The following is a 19,946-nucleotide window of genomic DNA, read 5'->3' as shown; positions in this document are numbered from 1 at the left end:
CACTAAATGTCTTTTTAAAATCTGCTTTAAATTAGACCGGTTCTTGTGTTTTCTATTGGCTAAATGAATGATAAAACACTTTTTTAAAAAAAATTTTCTCAGACAGCCCTACAAGGAATCATTTATATATGATTAGCATAACCTAACCATGAATACCCAAGAGGAAGGAACATCACGGCATGATGTAATTTGCGTAACGATGACAGGACACACTATATTATTATGGCTATGTTCCAGAAACTGTGAACGTGAATTGATTTTGGCTTTGTACAACATTTAAACATCTATTATGATTTGTAAACTGCAATTTATGACTTATTGTGGCATCTGAAGCCAGACAATTTTAGCTCATTCAGCAAGTATAGGAAAAATGTTTGGCTTTGGAAATAATGCACAAATCTATTGAAAAGTCAGATTTTTCAGCACATGTGCTTTCTTCCTCTTTTTGCAGAAACAGGGATTCTCTTTCACTTCAGCCAATTCCGAATTTGTTATTGCATTAAAATTCAGGATTTAAAATAAACCTTATTCAACTGCTAAACACAAATATTACAAATGGTACATTGGTTAAGATGATATGTTGAATTGGTTCGCTATAACCAAAATACTTAAGTTGCCAAGCACAAGAAAGGATTGGCCAAAGAGAACAAAATCCTGACTTATTTCTTCTCATAACTGCAAAGACAGACAAGAGGAGAAAGGAGCTTATCGTTAAACTCAGTGTTTAACTCAGTTTTCCTTTTGCTCTAGTTTACCTTTGTGTGACCACAATCTCTAGCAAATAATCCAAAGATGATAAGACACCAGCATAGATAGTAAACAACTGAACTTCTTTTAATCTTTTTTTTTTCAGAAGTGGTTTACCAGTGCCTACTTCCTAGGCAGAAAGAGAGTGACTGGCCCAGAGTCACTTAGCTGGTTTTCTGTCTGAGGTGAGATTAGAACTCAAGAGTTTCCCAGTTTCTCACCTGATGCCTTAGCCACTATGTCAAAGTAGCTGTAGTATTTCTAGAAGACCTTCATTACAGTGTATGTGTTTATAATCCTATTAAAAACAAATGGCATACAATATTTTAGTTTCTCTTTTTTACCTCTGGATTAATAGCGAAAGTTTTCGGGGATTTTCCCACACTGAGAAGATCAAAAATTATTTCTTTCATTGCAAAATCCAAACGTTCCTAGAAAAAAAAATAACAACCACATAAAGCTTTTTATACACCATAGAACATATGCTAAACCATTTTAGGGAAAATGCAAAACTTGACTTGTATGGTAACTGGCATAAATCTAATTAATTGTATTTATTTTTATTTAAGAAAAAAATTATCTTCCCAATTGCTCTCATTTTTCCCATTTATTATGGTAATTTTAAGTTGTAATGTAAATTATTTAAATATATCTGTACTATCATATGTTGATCAAGGTCCCACTAAAATATGTGCCTAAATTTAAGATTATTTGAAGCTAAATCTTTTCTCCTGCATAGGCAGCTAGCAGCCAGCATCAGATATTTTATATCACTGGATTTCAAATTGTTGGAACTTTTTTTTACAGGAGGCTTGTTAGAAATTTACCAGTGTAGAAATCAGGAGTGCCATACAAACGTTTCTAAAAGGCAGCTGTATTTTTTCACTGATTTCTATCCTTTTGTACTGTATGTGTTACTGTGTTCAAAAATGACTGAACATCAAGAGTGGCTGAAAAGTTGATGTAAATAATAATCCAAAATCTTACCAGGGGATGTAACAACTTCAAAAACCAGAAAGTTACAGTATTTATTTCATACGAAAACCTAAACTGTAAGTCTTCTTTCTGTTCATTAACAGTATCTCTGAGTAGTGTGGTCAGATTCTTGTGTTTCCATTTAATAAACATCACAACTTTCTTAGAAGGTTAAAAATGTGTTAACTTAAAAGTCCTTGTAGAACAGTAAGGTTTAAACAGGGGAATGAGCAAATTTTGAAATATATCAGGCAATTATCACATTTGGGCTAAAGCTTTTATAAAGAGGATTTACCTGAGCAATGAACTGAATAATTTTTACAAATATGTTCAGAGGTGTGTCTCGAGGGACTACACTGCGAGAGCCTTTTGGAAAAAGTGCAGATACTATGCCCATCAGACGGCTGTACAGGAAAAGATTTAGAGGAGAACATTGAAACATCCCATTAGCAACTCTACCAAAGGGCAGCCACAACATTTTTATCATTATCAACATTTTAGTATATTAAACCAAATGGCTTACCTCTGGGTTACAGTGTTGCTCTCACATTTTATTCTAATAACATAAACCCATAATAATCTATATAGCGATTCCAGTGCAACTCGAGACATTTTCGGGTCTTTATTCTGTTAAAAACATTTTTTAAAAAACCTGTTACTATTTCATGTAAGTCTCACTGCAGATAATTATTTAGTAGTACATCTAAGAATCAAGGCATTCCTAAAATTATACTTCAAGTTCCTGTAATGGCAGAACCCTGGGCACTCAAATTAATGTAAAGATATTGAAGTTAGGTAGAAACAGTTTCTCTGTATTTTTTCATAAACGTAAGAACCATATCAATATTTGTAATTTAAGTGAAGTGTTGTTTCAGAATGTGCTTTGTAAAACCTGTCCCAGAAATAATCCAATGATTCCCATCTCCTTGCCCTGCCTGTTGCAAAACATGTCTTCCTCCACAAAATACTATGTAGTTAGAAAATCAAAGCTATTTCATTCTTTATTTAAATTGAAAACACACTTTCTGTAGTTAATTCAGAGGAAATATTTAAAGAAAATGGTATCAAATAGTAGTAATAATAACACGGTTAATACTGCGACCAAAATATCTTTTCTTCACAAATAATACTAATTTATAATACTCTTTTTGAGATGTTAAAACAAAGGTGCTTGTTTTAGAGAGTCAAATAAAATATACAATGAAACAACAGAAAAACACAAAGCAAAGCAATTTCTTACTTTACTATGACAGCATATTAACTCACCTGAAGTGTTTCTATTTGTTTTCTGATACTGTTGTTAGATGGGATCTAAATAAAGCAATGCAAGACAGCAAAACATAACAAACATGAGAATGGGAAGCACATGCATGTTAGATGAAAAAATAAAAAGGACAAACAGAAAGCTGTTTACTGAGGCTCCATTCAACAGAAATACTTTGCCTGCAATACTGCATACTAACTACTGAACCACCATGGTGGCTATAAGCATGATTTGGACACTACAATACTGTAATTCAGTGTACTTAATATACAGTATGTTATTTACAATATCTCACAGTCACTGTTTAGAAACTACATGCAAGAATAGTCTACATCTAAACTTGGATTATATCAATAAAGACGTGAACAATTTTGAACATTTTAAAAATAGCTGCTGGAATTCCAACAAACTGATCAGTCTTAGAATTGTCTATAGACTATTTTTTATTATTTTCTTTTACAATTCTAAAAACATGCAAAAATAATATTTTCCTATTCTCCTTACAAAGAGAAAGTCGGTTTTCTTTCTTTCTTGGTTTACAAATATTTAAAACTACTTGTATTTCCTTTGTGGCCTAAACATCTATTAAGCAAACTACAATTCTATGCAGTAAGGAATAAACCTTACTAAATTTAGTGGGATTAACTTCCGGTAGACATGCATAGGATTACTCTGCTAATTCTCTTTAATCGAAAGGCGTATCCATACACCTACCAAGTTATTATCAATTCATTTAAACCCCATGACAAGAAATGGAATTATATATCAGGTGCAATCAAATCCAAGTATTATAAAATTATTTGTATTAAGATAAAGATCCTGAATATTCAGTAACTGGAAGTTCTGAGTTGCTCAGCCACGTTTTCCTGCATTGATGTGAGAAGGCTGATAATTAAAAAGTTTTGTCAACTAGCATTCTGAGACGTATCTTAAAAATATGTTATTGGTTCTGATACTTTATTTATACAGACTCTATATTAGTTTTATTCTGAGTTAACTTACTACTTAATTATATTTTAAAACAATAAAAACATGTTTAAAAGAAAATAGCAGAAAACTAAATTTACTTGGCAGATTTGTTAGTCACAGAATTTGAGCATAATTATGCTTCTAGTGTAAAATTTCAGTATCTTGAATATAATGCATAAATTATTTTTTCCAAATCTGATTTTTTAAAAAATCCTAATATGGCAGATTTTTAATAAGCAATTTAAAATATTAAATAATGTACTATAGTACTATAGTACTATGATAGTATTAGTTCTTTCTGTTGAACAGAGCCACATCATAAAATGTTATGTTGTTAGGGGAACAAAACTATATTAAAAATGTGATACATGCTGTATGACAACTAAAATCTCCAACAATGGAAGATTTTATTTGCCCATTGTCGGCAGTGTGATATTTCTAAATAAGAAAATTAAAAAGATACTTGCATACCCCTTTATATTTAACGCATAGCAACAGCAGGTAGACAGAGACAATAAAAGGGGAAGTATTGCAAAAGAGTTGCCATTGTGTAAAGAAATACATACAACCTTGACAAAGTAAATAGTAAGAGAAAGAATATTATCCTAACACATCCAACTGTTGAATTGTTGTTGTTACACAATTTAAAGGCTAGGCAGTTGTGAATTCAAGCATTAACAGCAATATTATCAATAAAGCACATATATTATTCAAATGTTACAGTGACAATAATTAAAAAGTGCTTTTAGATTTTCCATTAAAACTGATGGGACTCCAGACCTTACACAGATGGATGGCATCATAAACAAGGCTATGAGGCACATTATACATCAGGGGTCTTCAAACTTGACAGTTTCAAGACTTGTGGACTTCAAGTCCCAGAATTCCTCCTCCAATCACGTTAGCTCAGGAATTCTGGGAGTTGAAGTCCCACAAGTCTTAAAACTGTCAAGTTTGAAGACCCCTGATGTATATTATCGGAATGGTGAATGTTCCACTACCCTATGACTTCAAACGGATATCTCCACAATAACAAAAACAGAACTCACAAGAGAAAACAAAGTTATATGCAATACAAAAAAACTGTTCTGATCTCTGATGCTATTATTGCTTTTTTATCTGCTCTTTCCTCTCCTCCTTCAGGCTTCTGTGGAAGAAAGGGTAATACTCCATTTTGGTAATAGAACATCTACATCAGTGATGAGCTACCTGCATTAACAAAAGGCTCCTCAGTCTTGTTTCTGTATTTTAGAGCATTTTTTCAGATTGTACCACTGAAGTTCAGTGTCAACGCTATTTATTTTGGAGTATATGATCCTCCTGCCCACTTTTTCATAAGGTTAAGAGGATAAATTAATGATTCTGTAATCTTTAAACATCACTCCCCTTCCCCTTTTGTTCAATCTTGATTCTTGAAGACCCAGACAAGTCCCTGCAGGATTTTTTGGGCATTTTTTTTTCAGAGGAGTGGTGGTTTGCCATTGCCTTCTTCCTAGGGCTGAGACATAGTGAATAGACCAAGGTACCCAGTGAACTTCATGCCTAAGGCAAGGCTAGAATGCACACTCTCCTGATTTCTAGCTTGATGCCTTAACTACTACACCAAACTGGCTCTCTTAGTATCACTCGTTTGTCCTTAACATCTCATTAAAATGCAAACGTCTTGATATTTTAGCATCCAACTTGGGGCAATAAATAAATGTAGGGGGGAAAAAAAGTAAGGAAGTGTAGCTCCTGGCTGCAAAAACATTGCCGATCTTTGGTCAACATCAGAGCTGTGCTCAAGAAGGCTCTTGGTCTTAGATACAGATATCCCAAGCAGCTTCCACTGGAAAGCAATATTAAAAAGGACTCATAATCAAGTCCAACTTCCCCAAAGTAAATTTCTAAATACCTGGGATTCACAGTGGATAAAATGAGCATAGGTAATATGAAAAATCAATTCTGAGAAATATGCAGGAATAGGTTATTCTGACTTGAAATAGCTTCACTTTACAAGCCTTATGAATGGGCTTCAAATAGGTTCGCCAAGTTACTGTGACCTACAAGTATTATATAATTGCAATCAAACCACTTGTTACCATCTGTAAACAACAAGCTCAGAGAACACCAAGGACTCTGTCCTCAGTTCACTCCAGAGTTGCAAATATTTTCTTGTACTGGAGCATTACATTTATTTAATACAGACATTATTTTGTGGTTAATCTAGATTGAGAATATTACTTGCTAAATCTGACAGGAGCATGATGGAACAGTCCTTACCTTCAAATGAGACAGACAATTCTGTAGGAAGATATGCCAGTTATTTAAAAAAAACTGCTTCTGACTGACACACAACAAACAGGTGATCAATGGATACAAAGCCTGTGTGAGAGAGGAACAATTTGTTACAAGTTTCAGAAAAACAAAATATAGCGTGGCTAGGCTATTAAGCATGCAAACTCAGCCACTATAAATTTGTAAAAAAATGATTAATGGACCAGTGAGTTGTATATTTTTAACAAACTGTGATGCATTCAATAAAATATGGTTAAACGAATCACAGTTTGGCAAATATTTGCCGGTATCTATTATTGCATTCTTACATTAGCCAGAATCCTGATACATAAATAAATCTAAACTATAATAGCAATAGCACTTAGACTTATATACCACTTCATAATACTTTACAGCCATCTCTAAGTGGTTTACAGATGCTCAGCAAACAGCCCCACCCAGGACCATTTTTAACCAATATGGGAAAACAGCTTTTTTCTTTAAACAAAACATATGTTTAGCACATCAGTTTAAACATCAGTTTACACAACTGAAAATGCTTCCTTCAATTGCTACACATATAAATAGATAACCAGTCCATAATATAAAACAATTTGATTACCACTGGATTAAAAGAACTTCAATTAAAAATATCCTATCAAGAAAACAGCTTGTAGTTCTCTGTCAAATTCTGATTCCAGATATTTGCTATGTGACATACAATCAGATTGCATGCACAGATTGCTGTATCACTAGAAAAAAATTAAACAACTTAAAATACCAATGAATGCTTCTTTCTTGAGCTCAGCTCAAAAGTTGTCTGATAGAGCATCTCCACAAAATTTTTCAGGCATGGCACATTCACTTCATTTTTAACAGCCTAGAATCAAAAGAAACAGATCTACACTATATCTTCAAGGATTAAGTTAGTAACACAGAAAATGATATAAAGCATGAGAGTCATGTAATACTTTCTCACAGATCTAAATCCTCCTGTTAAAAATAATTCAGTTATACAACAAAACACTTAGTCCAAGTGCAAACACTTTAAAGATTTAGCTTGAATACTGCATAAAAGTCCTACTATAAAGAGCAAAAAATAAAACAAATAACAGCGAAACAGAAAGAACAGCTGTACATTTCTTTTAATTCAACTGGTTCCTCTGCTAACAATGGGGGAAAAGTTTTACATTGAATTGTCAGAAGGTGAATTTTGGTTTTAATTTTATAAATACACACCATGAAGGATTTTTTTTAAATTAAAAAAAAAAACACACATTTGGTTGTAAAAAGAATTAAACTTCATTCATCATTATTTGTATGACAAATACACTCAAATACGAAAAAGTTGGTTTTTCAGATCTGTGAACTCCATTTGAGGAGAAAATGTCTCTACTTTTGCATGAACACCATATTTGCGAAATAATAAATTATACTTACAGCAGCAACAGGGATGAGAATTTCTACAAACAAACCAGCAAGCGAATGCTTTATGTCTTTATCTTTCACCTCCAAAAAATACTGTGCACATTCCTGCAAGAAAATAACTATCAAATTTCTGTTGTGCACCATCTTCTTCAGTAAGAATAAATGAAAATAACAGAAAACAAAACCTATTGCAGATAAAGTACTAGATACAGGCAACAAAATAGTCCAGTTTAAACTGGAATGAATTTGGAAACCTTAAATTAGCAGCTCTTCAATGTTTTTATTCTATAAATAAGCTGAAGCTGATTTTGATCTGAACATTTTTTTCCTATGCAAAATCCCAAGTTTTGGAAAACATTACACCACTTTTGCTAATATTTGTGATAAATCAAATGATGACAGTGTTGAACTATTTGTGATATGCAGTTACACATATTTAGGCATTTTTCCCGAATATTTAAGACCACTGCAAAATTGATAACATTCTTCACAGGAAATAAACATGTAAAACACCACATAATCTGAATTTTCTTTCAGATATATTGGGATTAGAATTCAAGAATTCCTAGACAACACCTCTGTGCTGATAATCAGGTAGGGGAAAGTTATTTTTCCAATTTAGGTATAATCTGCCAATGTTCTTTTAACTTTTTAAATGAAGAAACTTCAACCATCTAAGATTATCTAACAGTTAGGTAATCCTAACTATTAATATGATAAAATACCGTACCTGCATGAATTGAAATGATGCTTCAAAATCTTCCACAGGATACATTTTTACTCTGAAAAACTTCATCCCCATAATTAAGCTGATGATACTTTGTACCACATGAGGGCTCTGTTCCTTTTGCCTCAGTTCCTTTAATTCTGTAACAAATTTTTTTCTAACAGCTTGAAACCTAAAGTCAAAAAATAGCAAGGTTTTCAAAAAGAAAGGATAAAACGATTTCCTCTATAAAGTAAAATAATTTCCCTCATTTTAAAAGTATAGTTACAACCATACAAACAATACTGGGTCACATTAGATCCCATTAGGATGTATGATAAAGTCAATCTGACTTTTAACAGTGCCATCAACAAAAACCATTCTTGTGTGTTTTTGAAATAGGAAAGAAAAAACATTTTAAAATAAAATACTCAGTGAATGCACTCATTAAGAGAGATGCTTACAAAACAATTTATCACTGTGACAATTGATTAGTGGATATTAATTTGTTATGCCAAAGTATTTCTTATGTTAAAACAACACATTATCTGTGATCATTAAGCATTTATAGTTATATGTTAATTTGTAGCAAATAAGATATTTTTGAATCTTGAAAAAGAAGTTGCTTACTTTGATTGGGCAAGAACACCTATCACTTCTGCATATAAATCTGCAATGATATGGACATTTCCAGTGTTGGTCCCTGAATACCTACAATGAAAAGAAAATGAACAAAAGAAAAACCACAAATTTGATATTCGGATACAATTAACAGAATGCTGCACATACAGGCAGTCCTCAACTTACAACCACAACTGGGACCTGAATTTCCATTGAAGCTTGTTGTGGTTGTGTATTTTGAATCAGATTTGATTTTACAATTTTTAAACAAATAACGTGGTCATTAAGCAAATCCAGCTTCCCTCATAACTACTTTTTATATTGCCCTTTTAACTCACAATGGTGCAAAAAACCCGGTTGTACTAATACGTGCAAAATTGGAATAGGATCCAATCTGAGTCAGTCATTGGGACTAGAGATTTAATCTTCCAAGCTTTCAGATTCTGGCTGGAGCCCATCCCGAGGGAACTTCTCTATGGTGTTTAAATAGCACAGTCTTCTAGTAGCTCTACTTTGTAGCAGGTAATTCAACAATGACTTCCAGAAGTGTTACAAACTTTTGCACTATTCCTGTAGCAACAGCCCCAAGAATCATGTAATCATTATAGAGGAAATTTCCCACATTTGAAACCATCTAGGCGGAACTGTTGCTAATGTTGACGCTTAATTTTACTGTATCCATCCATTCAGGGGTATTTATTAATTATAGTAACATTTTAGATATTCTTAAATCAGCAGTTCAATACTAATTATGCTATTATTTTGCGATATAGGATTGGAAGGGATGCTTGCATGTTCTTTCTCATAGGATCCAGGTCTTTGCAGGCCTCAATTTTATACAAATTTCTTTAGGAAAAAATTTAGACAAAGTCAACGGAATGGGAATGTGTTAAATTATGAGATGTTGTTTAGCAAAAAATGTAAAAAATTAACAAGTTGAACTCAAAAACATCTGCATTAGTGCAACTTCTCTGAGATATTGGAATAATTAGTACTAACTCATAAGTCAGAAATATTTAAAAATTTGGCATCCTAAATATACTTACCCTTCCTTGTGTTTAAAGTGCTTGAAAGCCAAATTTAGAACTTCATGAACTAAAGGGTCAGGCACTGGATGAACAGGTATCTACAACAGAGAGGGCATGTACTGCTTATCTTCATGGCTTAGACATTTTATCAGAATGTGAATTGTCACTGTTATTGGATAAACATGTGCAGATATATACAGAAGGGCATATTTTTATTTGGGATCTGAATAAATTAAATGACAGTCTGAACTCTTTTTCCCCACAGAAATATTGATTTCATTTTAATAGAACTATATTTTACAGTGCACAATGCAAGAAAAAAAAAACTAGCTGTCTACTCCAGTTTTATATTGCATTTCTAAGCAGAATACAAAGACATTCAGCTGTTTTTGTAATTAAAAAATAGTTTATATCTAGCAGAAATTAAAGAGCTTACCTGTTTTAGAACTTCTACTAAAACTAAGCAAAAAATAAAATCTACCGCTAAATCCCTTCGTTCAAGTAGATAATCTCTCTCTCGCTGCTGCTCATCTCTGAAACAAATAAAATATATCAGATATATTTGATATAAGACAAGCTCCTTTCTCAAAACAGAAATACATGTAACTTTTTATGTATATGCACAGAGTCAAGAAAGTTACACAAAATCTTTCTATACCAATGCCCATCTTCATCCTGGAATTCCATACTGCCCTTACAATCTGACAGCAGCAAAAAGGAAAAAAACAGGGGAAAAAAATCTACTAGGAAATTAAGTTCAGAGAAATACCCAATTGATTACTATTGTTCAAAGCAAAAGTCAGGAACTGCTACTATATTTAACTTAATTTGCTAATTGTTTCTGAGCTTAAAGTGGCTTACTTTTTCCTTCTGTAGCTATATCAATAATCAATCAACTCTTTGCTATTAGCATGTACTGCTTTATTGTTTTTAGAAAATTTACAATCTTCTTTAAATTATTTTTTCCAAACAAATTATGTTTGGTCTTCTGCAATTTTAAGTTGCAGGCTAGAACAGTCCGGTCTTGCGTTGTTAACCTCATTCATCATAATATCACTTTTATTAATTCCATTCAACTGTATTTCAATATTTGACTACCTATATGAATTATCTATTATTTATCCAGTTGTGAAGCTGAAGACTAATCTATATGAGACCATATTCTGGGGTTGACAAACCTAATATGTTTAGACCATGTTAAAGTTGACATTTATAAAATGTTGAATTATTCAAGGAATATGTAATTAGAGGATGCAATTACCCACAGGTGTTTATCACTGTATTGCACTCACCCCTTAGACTTTGTGCTGGACCGAGGCCTGTATTCATAAGATTCATCTTCAGTTCCATTTTGGCGTTTGTACCAGTCAAACAAGGTGCGTAATAAGGAGGGGAGACAGTGCTCTGCTACTGAGCTCATAGAGCTTATCAACTGTCAAGAGAAAATATTAAGGGTTTACACAGTATCTTTTCCAGAACCTTCTCTCGTAGATATTTTGTGGGTGGGTGTACAAAGTGCAGGGCAGCTATAACACCGTGGCATCATCTGTCATTTTTATGTTGTAGCAAAAATCTCAACATGTATTTATTCAAACTTCAACACCAAACTTTGCACTAAATTATACTAGATCTGTATTCTCAAACTCTGCACTGTGATTCTTAACAGATAAATGAATTTGTATGACATATCCCATGATTTTTAAAAAATAAACTTTTCTTTTTTTAACAGCAACTCATTTCTTATTCCACATTTCTTTTTGATTGGTGTAGCAGCAACTGTAGAAAAACGCGATTCACACACTATGGTGCTTCCCCCAACGGAAACATTTCCATTCTGAAAGTTGTGACATTTAAAATAGTGAACCATGCTGACTTTACAATCCTGTAACCTTCTACAGATATTCTCAATACTGCTATACTACTGTAACAACTTGTGTGGGTGCTAGAGATATAAAAATATGTCTCAGAAAAGCAATAATTTTTATGTCTTATAAACTATATAAACTAATTTATAATGTAGAATTCTTTACATGTGATTTAAAGAATGCTTGTATGTTAAGCAAGAACAGAAAACGTGGAAAACTATCAAGTAATTATAGGAACACATAAAAGTCAGAGTTTCATTACTCATACCTGAGGCAATTTTTTTTTAAAAACTGTGGCTTCTTTCATGAATTCTAATGATCTCCCAGCAGGATCACAATCCACAATCTGACAACTTCTAAATTATAGGTTAACATATTTTTCTATTGGAACATTTAGGCAGTGATAGAATCCCAGTGGTATAAAAAACAGACTTGATATAAAAAGATATAAGAAAGTTTCTCTGCTCTTCATCATTTTCTCCAATAAACAAATGAATCAGTAAAATGTTTTCGACTTGTGTTTAATTAGGTTCTCTTTATCTAGTTATAGGACTTGTGTGGAGAACAGATCACATTTTAGGTAATACTTGTGCAAAAATACTGAACATTCAAAAAGGTCCACAAACATTTAAGCACTACTATATCTTCTTTGATGCAACTAAAAGCTCCTAAACTAAGTAAAAACTGTGAAATATTTCAAATATAAAACATCACAGAAATCTGATTTTAACCAACTTGTGCAACAAAATCTTACAGTCCCTAGGAAATGTACATAGTGGATTTCTATGACCTCTGCTATTTAAACACCCTATCAAATACAGGGTTTTAAGTTTTGAAAAGAAATTTTACCAACCTGATCAAACTGAAAATCTTCACCTCTCTGAAGAGATCTAGACAGGGGTTTTTCCTAAAATAGGAATAAGGCACTGAATTACATATAGTACAGTATTATACATGTGCCCAATATAAAATAATTCAAACTTCTTTTCTTTTCTTCTAGATTTAATTTTTGAAACATAAATCTATGTTATATTGAATGCATTTATTACAAACCACATAAATCTTTAAGGGTGTTGCTAAGAATGTTTATATATAGACCCATCTTATTTTACAAGTTAAAAAATATATAATAACATCAAATTTCAACAAAAAAGTCAAGTACATAGTATAAGGGAATATTTAATAAAAATAAATAATTAAATTGATTTAGCTAATCCAAGAATACAAATAAATTTCATAACAAATGAATACAATTGTAATGCAACAGTCCTGATCAGATTAAAAATTTATATTATGATTCATTAGAAAACCAGAACTGGAAACTAGGGTTGGAAACGTTAAAATTAGCATGTACATATGTAAGGAAAACTGTATGAAACACCAAATAGCTCTTTAAGACTTCATGCCTTTTTTCACAAATAGTGAGAAAATTCTTGCTGAAGCAAAAAATAGAACTTCAACTAATTTTTAGAACCGATCCAACAAGATATACTGTATTAATTTTATATTCAATAACATATTCAATGTTACTAAAAGCTTCTCAGAGCCTATAAGAAACAATTATTAACCATGTATTTCTATTAAAATAGTCTTGACTGCCAACATTTAAATCTAGTTAATTCATGTCAGCTAAAAGTATCTGGATTTAAAGTATTGTCCCTTCCTCTAATACTTTACTAAGTGAGATTAAGAATATCTAGCTGGCAGTTATTAACTCTCCTTGTTCCAAGAATTATTTTATGATGATAAAGATAATTTCTCTGAAAAAGTCCTGTAATAATCAATAACCAATGCAGGCAAAAATGAGGAAATGGTAGTTCTGGTGGCATGTCTGAAATACTCTAGCTCAAGGGTCCCCAACCACCGGGCCACGGACCGGTCCCAGTCCGTGGAACATTTCCTACCGGGCCTCCGGTTTGCTGGGTGCCATCATCTTGTTTGACGAGAAAGTGCTTCCGGGTGAGCTTTTCTGGTTGGAAAGCGGCGTTTGGGTCCTGAAGGAATCCTCGCGCCTTAGTTTCATCGAAGGGGGGGCTTCAAACAAAACTAAGGCGAGAGGATTCTTTCAGCACCCAAGGCAAGGCGAGCCAAGCGACCGACCGTCCTGAAGCTGTCCCGAAGCGAAGCCCATCGACAAAGGTACAAAGGAGGAGTTGAAGGTGGCGGGAAGAAGTGGGGGATGGCTGGCTGGCCGGTCGCTTGGCTCGCCTTGCCTTGTCATGCGTGCTGATGCCGGTACCAGGCCGCGGATCATTTTGTGATGCCGGTACCGGGCCGTGGCACAAAAAAGATTGGGGGCCACTGCTCTAGCTTATATTCTATGTTTAAAGGTACTTTTTCATTTGTAAGGCTTCTTCTAGATGTTACAAAACTGTTTTATTTAGAAAAACTCTTTCCCCCAATATAATAGGAGCAGATATTAAACTAATCACACACACACAAAAACATTCTATAGGCTCTCCCCAATATTCATTTTTTTTAAATTGTGCCCATAACCAAGGCCTCAAATATAAGCAGGGAGCTGAGAAGACAAATTATTTATTATTAAGAAATAAGAAATTCCCCTTTGAACTGGAAATGTTTAGACAGATTTGTGCTTTGTTAAACTGCAGTTCAGGACTACATTTTGAATCTGACCAAATCAATTGGTCAGACTGAATAATGAAAGCTATGTGATTTGAAAGATTTGACCATTATGTTTGACCGTTCAATGGCTGATTTGCATGTGTATGTGCAAAAGGCCCCCTTTTTCAATTCAATTGACATCAATATTGTTTTGGACCCTCTTTCGGCACACTGCCCTTTGGAAAAGTCATATTCCAGGTACTTTTTAAATCATTATTTTATAATTAACTTTTAAAACAGGCAGCTTAGTGTGGTCAAACTCAAATCCTATGTTTCTTTTATAATCTACCCAACTATCCAAGCATTCCTCTTCCAATAGACAAAATCCTTGCCTTGACTTTAATACATTTTCAATTTCATTGTACACATGTTGTGCATTGACAGTAAATGTTGATTTTATTTAATAGTTCATGTTTTTTTCCTCCAAAGTGAAAGATCTTGCATGGTAAGCAAACAGGCAGTGTTGATTCCTTTCAATCTTCTTTTATACACCCGTTTACTCATTTGTAATTCATTCTTCTGAATTGAATGTAATGACAAATATTAATTGTGATATAATATGGAGTGAAATAATCAATCCAGCACCATGGTGAGCATTTCAAAGGTTGGAGAAGTGAGGTAAAAAGCTACAACACATGCAAATCTGACTTCTTTATGAGTTGAATTCTAGGCTGCTATCATCACTTGGGGATCACTGCAGGAAATTGTTGTGGTGCCCCCACACTGTGAATATAATTCAGGAACAATTAGTTAATATACTTTCTTAAAAGATTGTTGCTGTCCTGGTGTCTCCTTCAGTATTCTTGTTCTTTGGTATCAGTCCTTCCAATTCTAAATTGAGTATCAATGCACAAATTAGGGGCAAGAACACTTAAGAACAAAATCAGTTACATATGTATCTTGTGCAACTTTAAAAATACTCACAGATGAACACTATACAAAAGCCTGATGATGGCAGATGAGATTCTGCCGAAACGTTGGTACAACTTTAAAAGCACAACTACAATGACGTGGGAAAATACCTGAACAAAGCTGAATGCCATACATGTAAGTACCCGCGAAAACTTAAGAAAACACACACATATATATAAATAAAATACACACACACAATATGCTCAACTTTTACTAAAATAAAGGAAATTTTAATCAAATACAAAATAAGTCTGCGCTTGGCTAATACAGTTCTATTTTAAAGTTTTACAACTTGTAAAACTAAGTACTTTCTTTGCTATACTAAGTATTGACATGTTAACATCCTTGCAACTCTGATCTTACAAGCAATTAGCTACCTGGAATGAGAAAGGAAAGGAGAGGAAATTTAACCTTTCCTAGTGCTTCATCGCGTATTACAGCTTTTCACTCTTCTGTTCTTTTCAAAGTAAGGTTAAATAATTTAAGAAAAACATAAATTGAAAGAAGGCTGCATAACACAACTCACCAACGGTTCAGCCATTACAACTTCAATTTTCTTTTCAGCTTGAATAGCAAACTCCGTAAAGAGGCTCTTGATGACATATTCACCAGGTTTGACATCTGGATCAATAGTAATATTAGACATGATGACGCTTCTCTTTTCCCAAGTAGAACTGATGGTGGAAGAAATTCTGTGCTTAGTAATGCTTCTGGCTTGTGCTGATGCTGGAGGAAGAGAAAGATGGATTATTAATAATGAAGTAAATCAAAAGTATCAGCATTTCTTACAAACAACAAAATATTTTTAAAGGCTAGAATTTAAGGAAGGCCTCTAGGAGAGAAGAAACTTCTCAGCTGGTTTCCAACTGAAGCAGAAGAAAAATGTATATAATGAAGGATAAGCATCACTGACAGATATTGGGGCCATGTGAAACTAAACCAAAGATATCATGGATAAACATAGGCAGTTTGTGCTCTCTTTACAGTACTTATTGTGCTATCAGTAAAAACAGAAAAGCAATTAAAATCTATCAAGGATATGTTGGAGATTATCTAACTATACTTCTTGCTCTACCATTGCAGTGATCCATCATTGGAGATTTTTAAGAAGAGATTGGACAGTCCTTTATCCAGAGTGGTATAGGGCAGGGGTGTCAAACTGGTGGCCTACAGGCCAGATGCATCACAGGCAGGCCATGCCCACCCCAGCTCAGCAAATGGTGAAAATGTTGCAAAAAGCCACGTGATGGCAATGTGATGCAGCAAGTTTGACACCTGTGGTATAGGGTCTCCTGGTTGAGCAGGAGGTTGGATCAGATGTGTCCAAAGTCCCTTCCAATTCTGTTATGATGTAACTAATAATTTTTTCCCCTTTGGGAAATGATAGCCAAAGAAACAAAGTAAGCCATTATGTCTCGGTAATGTTTTAAAAATTTATTTGGCTTATATCCGCTGCAATCAACCACCAGTGCTACAGAATATAACAAAAATGGTAAAGCACACACAGCATAGCTAGAAGATGCCACAAAACAGGGGTCCCAAAACCTCTGGGCCATGGAGGGGTACCAGGCTGGGTGGCCTGTTGAGAATTGAGCCGCACAAGCAGTGGGTGAGCAAACAAAGCTTTATCTCTGCATGCACTGGATTTATATTATGTGTGAAACCATCACCCCCATCACCCCTTGGTCCATGGAAAAATTGTCTCCTACAAAACTGGTCCCTGGTGCCAGGAAGGTTGAGGACCACTGCCATAAAACTCTGAAAATTAAAAATAACAAATGAGAAGACAAAAATAAAGGAATAAATACGGTAGAGTTCTTTAAGATAATCCCTTCTGAAATAGCTCCATTTCATCATCTTTCTGAAAATCAATGAATAAGTCAGCCTTCCTTTGTGGGAGAAGGGATTCAAAGCATCAGCACCAAATCAGAAAAGCTGCACTTTCAATTTCATTTCCACCATACATCTTCAAAGTGTGTGTGTGGGGGGGGGGGGGGGATTGCTTCCCAGATAATCCACTGTGTCTGTTTAATTCCAGTTGGAGCAGCCAAACTTACAGGTACCAGGTGTCTAGTCAAGAAGGTTTTACAGGTGAACCTTAAATTGGAAGCCAATTGCAGGCCCTTCAAAATTAATATTATATTTTGCCAGCCCCAAAAGCCCAGATACCAGCCAAATGGCCACCCGGTTCCCAGAATTGAGTGGTTCAACTCTGGCAAATTCTCCAGTACAACAAATCAAAGGGATAAGTAAACTTATTTCTGTTTATTAAAAGCAGAGACCACCCATCTCACTCTCAGCAACAATTGATGGCAGGTTGAAAAACTGAAAGGGGTCAGTCTTTTGCTGATCTGCATAATTTCCCTCTCTGAGTGAGTTAGTCCTCCTTCTCCAGAAGCAAACTCCAAAAGCCCAAAATATCTGTCCTCATGAACAGTAGGCCAAACCAAAACACTGCTGCCTGGTCAACATCCAATATCTTTTGTTCAAAAAGGACAAAACAACGAAACAAAAACAAAACAACAATCGATGAGAAGCCTGAGAAACAGTTCCGCCCATAAAAGCCATTAATAGAGAAGAGACAGTAAAGGAAATCTAAATCTTGAGAAAGAGGGAAGTTGAAAGGATTCAAAATATTGTACATGCACATACTCACACACCCTCGATCCGGCATGACATAAAAGAACACAGAGGGAAACGCTGGCAAGGTTGTTAACATTTTGTTATTGTAGCCCCATCAAGATTCTATTACATCCTATTCTGCCTTATTATAAAACAAAGTTCCAAAAACTATCCTACTGTGAGTCAGCATTTTGCATTAGATTTTGCAGGTGAAATCCTAAGACCACAAAAAAAAAAGGGGGGCCAGGGACAGCAGTCAACCCCCATCCTTTTCTCATATCCAGGATGGTGGTGAACTGCTTTTCCTTTGCAGCCTACTGTGATTCTTCTGTCTTGATTCAAACAATCTAAAGAAAATTCAGATTGTATTGGGGCAGAAAATCTGGATGTGAAATTTTTCTGTCTCTGATAGAACAGGTAAGTGACAACTGATAAGTGAAGTAACAGAAACGATGAATCCACTCATTCAAACTGAAAAACCCTAACTCTAACCCTAAAAGAAAAAAAAAATGTTTTCAAATAGAACAAGCTAAAAAATTTTCAACTCCTTTTGCACAAAACTTTCAAGATGCTGTTCCATAGGCCAACGTAGGCATTATTCAATATATATTTGATGAGAACCAAGAAGCAGAGATGAATAAGGAGAATCTGCCAACCCAGATAAAAATGGCAACTACTGCAATAACTGATGACTACAAATCACCATTGGTAGCAAATTGCTGAATTAGACATGACTTTTCAATATAAATTGTGCCTGAAATTGTTTTGCTGTCAAAATACCGACAAGGTGCTGCTCTGTCCACATTGCTTTGCAAGTAATTGTGGCAGATCTGTACTGAATTTTTTTTAAGAACAGAGAAGACTTAATAACTGCACACTGAAGTTAGTTCAAACAAACAGGCTCATATAAATAATTTCTGCATCAATAAAACTTAAGAAACATTTCTGATGTTCACCTCCAATGTAATTACTTAATGAGGATGTTTTAAAAGATTAACAGAGTTGGAAGGGACCTTGTAGGTCATCTAGTCCAACCCCGCCCCTGCCCAAACAGGAGACCCTACACCATTTCTGACAAATGGCAGTCCAATCTCTTCTTGAAAACCTCCAGTGATGAAGCTCCCACAATCTCCAAAGGCAACTTCTGTTCCATTGGATGATTGTTCTCACTGTCAGAAAAGTTCTCCTTATTTCCAGGCTGAATCTCTCCTTGTTCAGTTTCCATCCATTATTCCTTGTCTGGCCTTCAGGTGCCTTGGAAAACAGCTTGACCCCCTTCCTCCTCTCTGTAGCAGCCTCTCAAATATTGGAAGACTGCTATCCTGTCTTCCCTGGTCCTTCTCTTCACTAGGCTAGCCATGCCCAGTTCCTGTAACCGTTCTTCATATGTTTTAGTCTCCAGGCCCCTAATCATCCTGGTTGCTCTTCTCTGTACTTTTCCTAGAGTCTCAACATCACAAATGGTATTCAGCAGTTTCTGACCAGTTCTGGAGAACCGGTAGTGGAAATTTTGAGTAGTTTGGAGAACGGGCAAATACCACTCCTGACTGGAGATTTTACAGTATCCTTCCTCTGCTACGCCCACCAAGCCATGCCCACAGAACCTGTAATAAACAAATTTGAATCCCACCACTGCTCAATATTTTTTTTATAGTGTGGTAATCAAAATTGGATGCAGTACTCTAGGTGTGGCTTTACTAAAGGCTTTAGAGAGTGGTATTAGTGCCTCACTTGATCGTGATCGTATCCCTCTGTTAATGCAACATAGGAGTGCATTTGCTTTTGGGGGCTGCCATTGCACACTGCTGGCTCATATTTATCTGGCTTTCCACTAAGACTCCAAGACCTCTATCATAGTTACTGCTATTAAGCCTGGTTTCACCCAGAATATATGTCTTTCATAGATGCCCATGCTTCAAATCTTTAAA

General features: G+C 34.6%; 1 protein-coding gene across 9 annotated transcripts in view; it reads right to left on the bottom strand.

Moving 5' to 3' along the window:
- Window positions 1-19,946, bottom strand: part of FRYL (FRY like transcription coactivator) — a 142,903-nt gene that overhangs the window by 77,996 nt on the left and 44,961 nt on the right. For 6 of the 9 annotated variants that reach the window (XR_015744167.1, XM_087936611.1, XM_087936606.1 and 3 more), the window contains exons 2-15: window positions 15,923-16,122; window positions 12,713-12,766; window positions 11,287-11,426; window positions 10,431-10,527; window positions 10,013-10,092; window positions 8,976-9,056; window positions 8,370-8,538; window positions 7,652-7,744; window positions 6,993-7,091; window positions 6,218-6,319; window positions 2,989-3,033; window positions 2,246-2,349; window positions 2,018-2,126; window positions 1,092-1,178 (exon numbers count right to left, since the gene is read on the bottom strand). Coding sequence is in view for 8 of the 9 variants with exons in the window: in XM_087936606.1 (XP_087792732.1) it covers window positions 1,092-1,178; window positions 2,018-2,126; window positions 2,246-2,349; window positions 2,989-3,033; window positions 6,218-6,319; window positions 6,993-7,091; window positions 7,652-7,744; window positions 8,370-8,538; window positions 8,976-9,056; window positions 10,013-10,092; window positions 10,431-10,527; window positions 11,287-11,426; window positions 12,713-12,766; window positions 15,923-16,122 (1,460 nt within the window). In the remaining variant the exon portion in view is untranslated. The remainder of the gene's footprint in view (window positions 1-1,091; window positions 1,179-2,017; window positions 2,127-2,245; window positions 2,350-2,988; window positions 3,034-6,217; window positions 6,320-6,992; window positions 7,092-7,651; window positions 7,745-8,369; window positions 8,539-8,975; window positions 9,057-10,012; window positions 10,093-10,430; window positions 10,528-11,286; window positions 11,427-12,712; window positions 12,767-15,922; window positions 16,123-19,946) is intronic. The other 3 variants (XM_087936610.1, XM_087936608.1, XM_026699910.2) reach the window with 1 other exon arrangement.

This window comes from Pseudonaja textilis, chromosome 6 (genome assembly GCF_049901715.1).
Source record: "Pseudonaja textilis isolate UNSWEBS1 chromosome 6, rPseTex1.2, whole genome shotgun sequence".
Classification (NCBI taxonomy): Eukaryota; Metazoa; Chordata; class Lepidosauria; order Squamata; family Elapidae; genus Pseudonaja; species Pseudonaja textilis.
The sequence above is the reverse complement of the archived record's forward strand: the minus strand, read 5'-3'. Positions and strand labels throughout refer to the sequence as shown.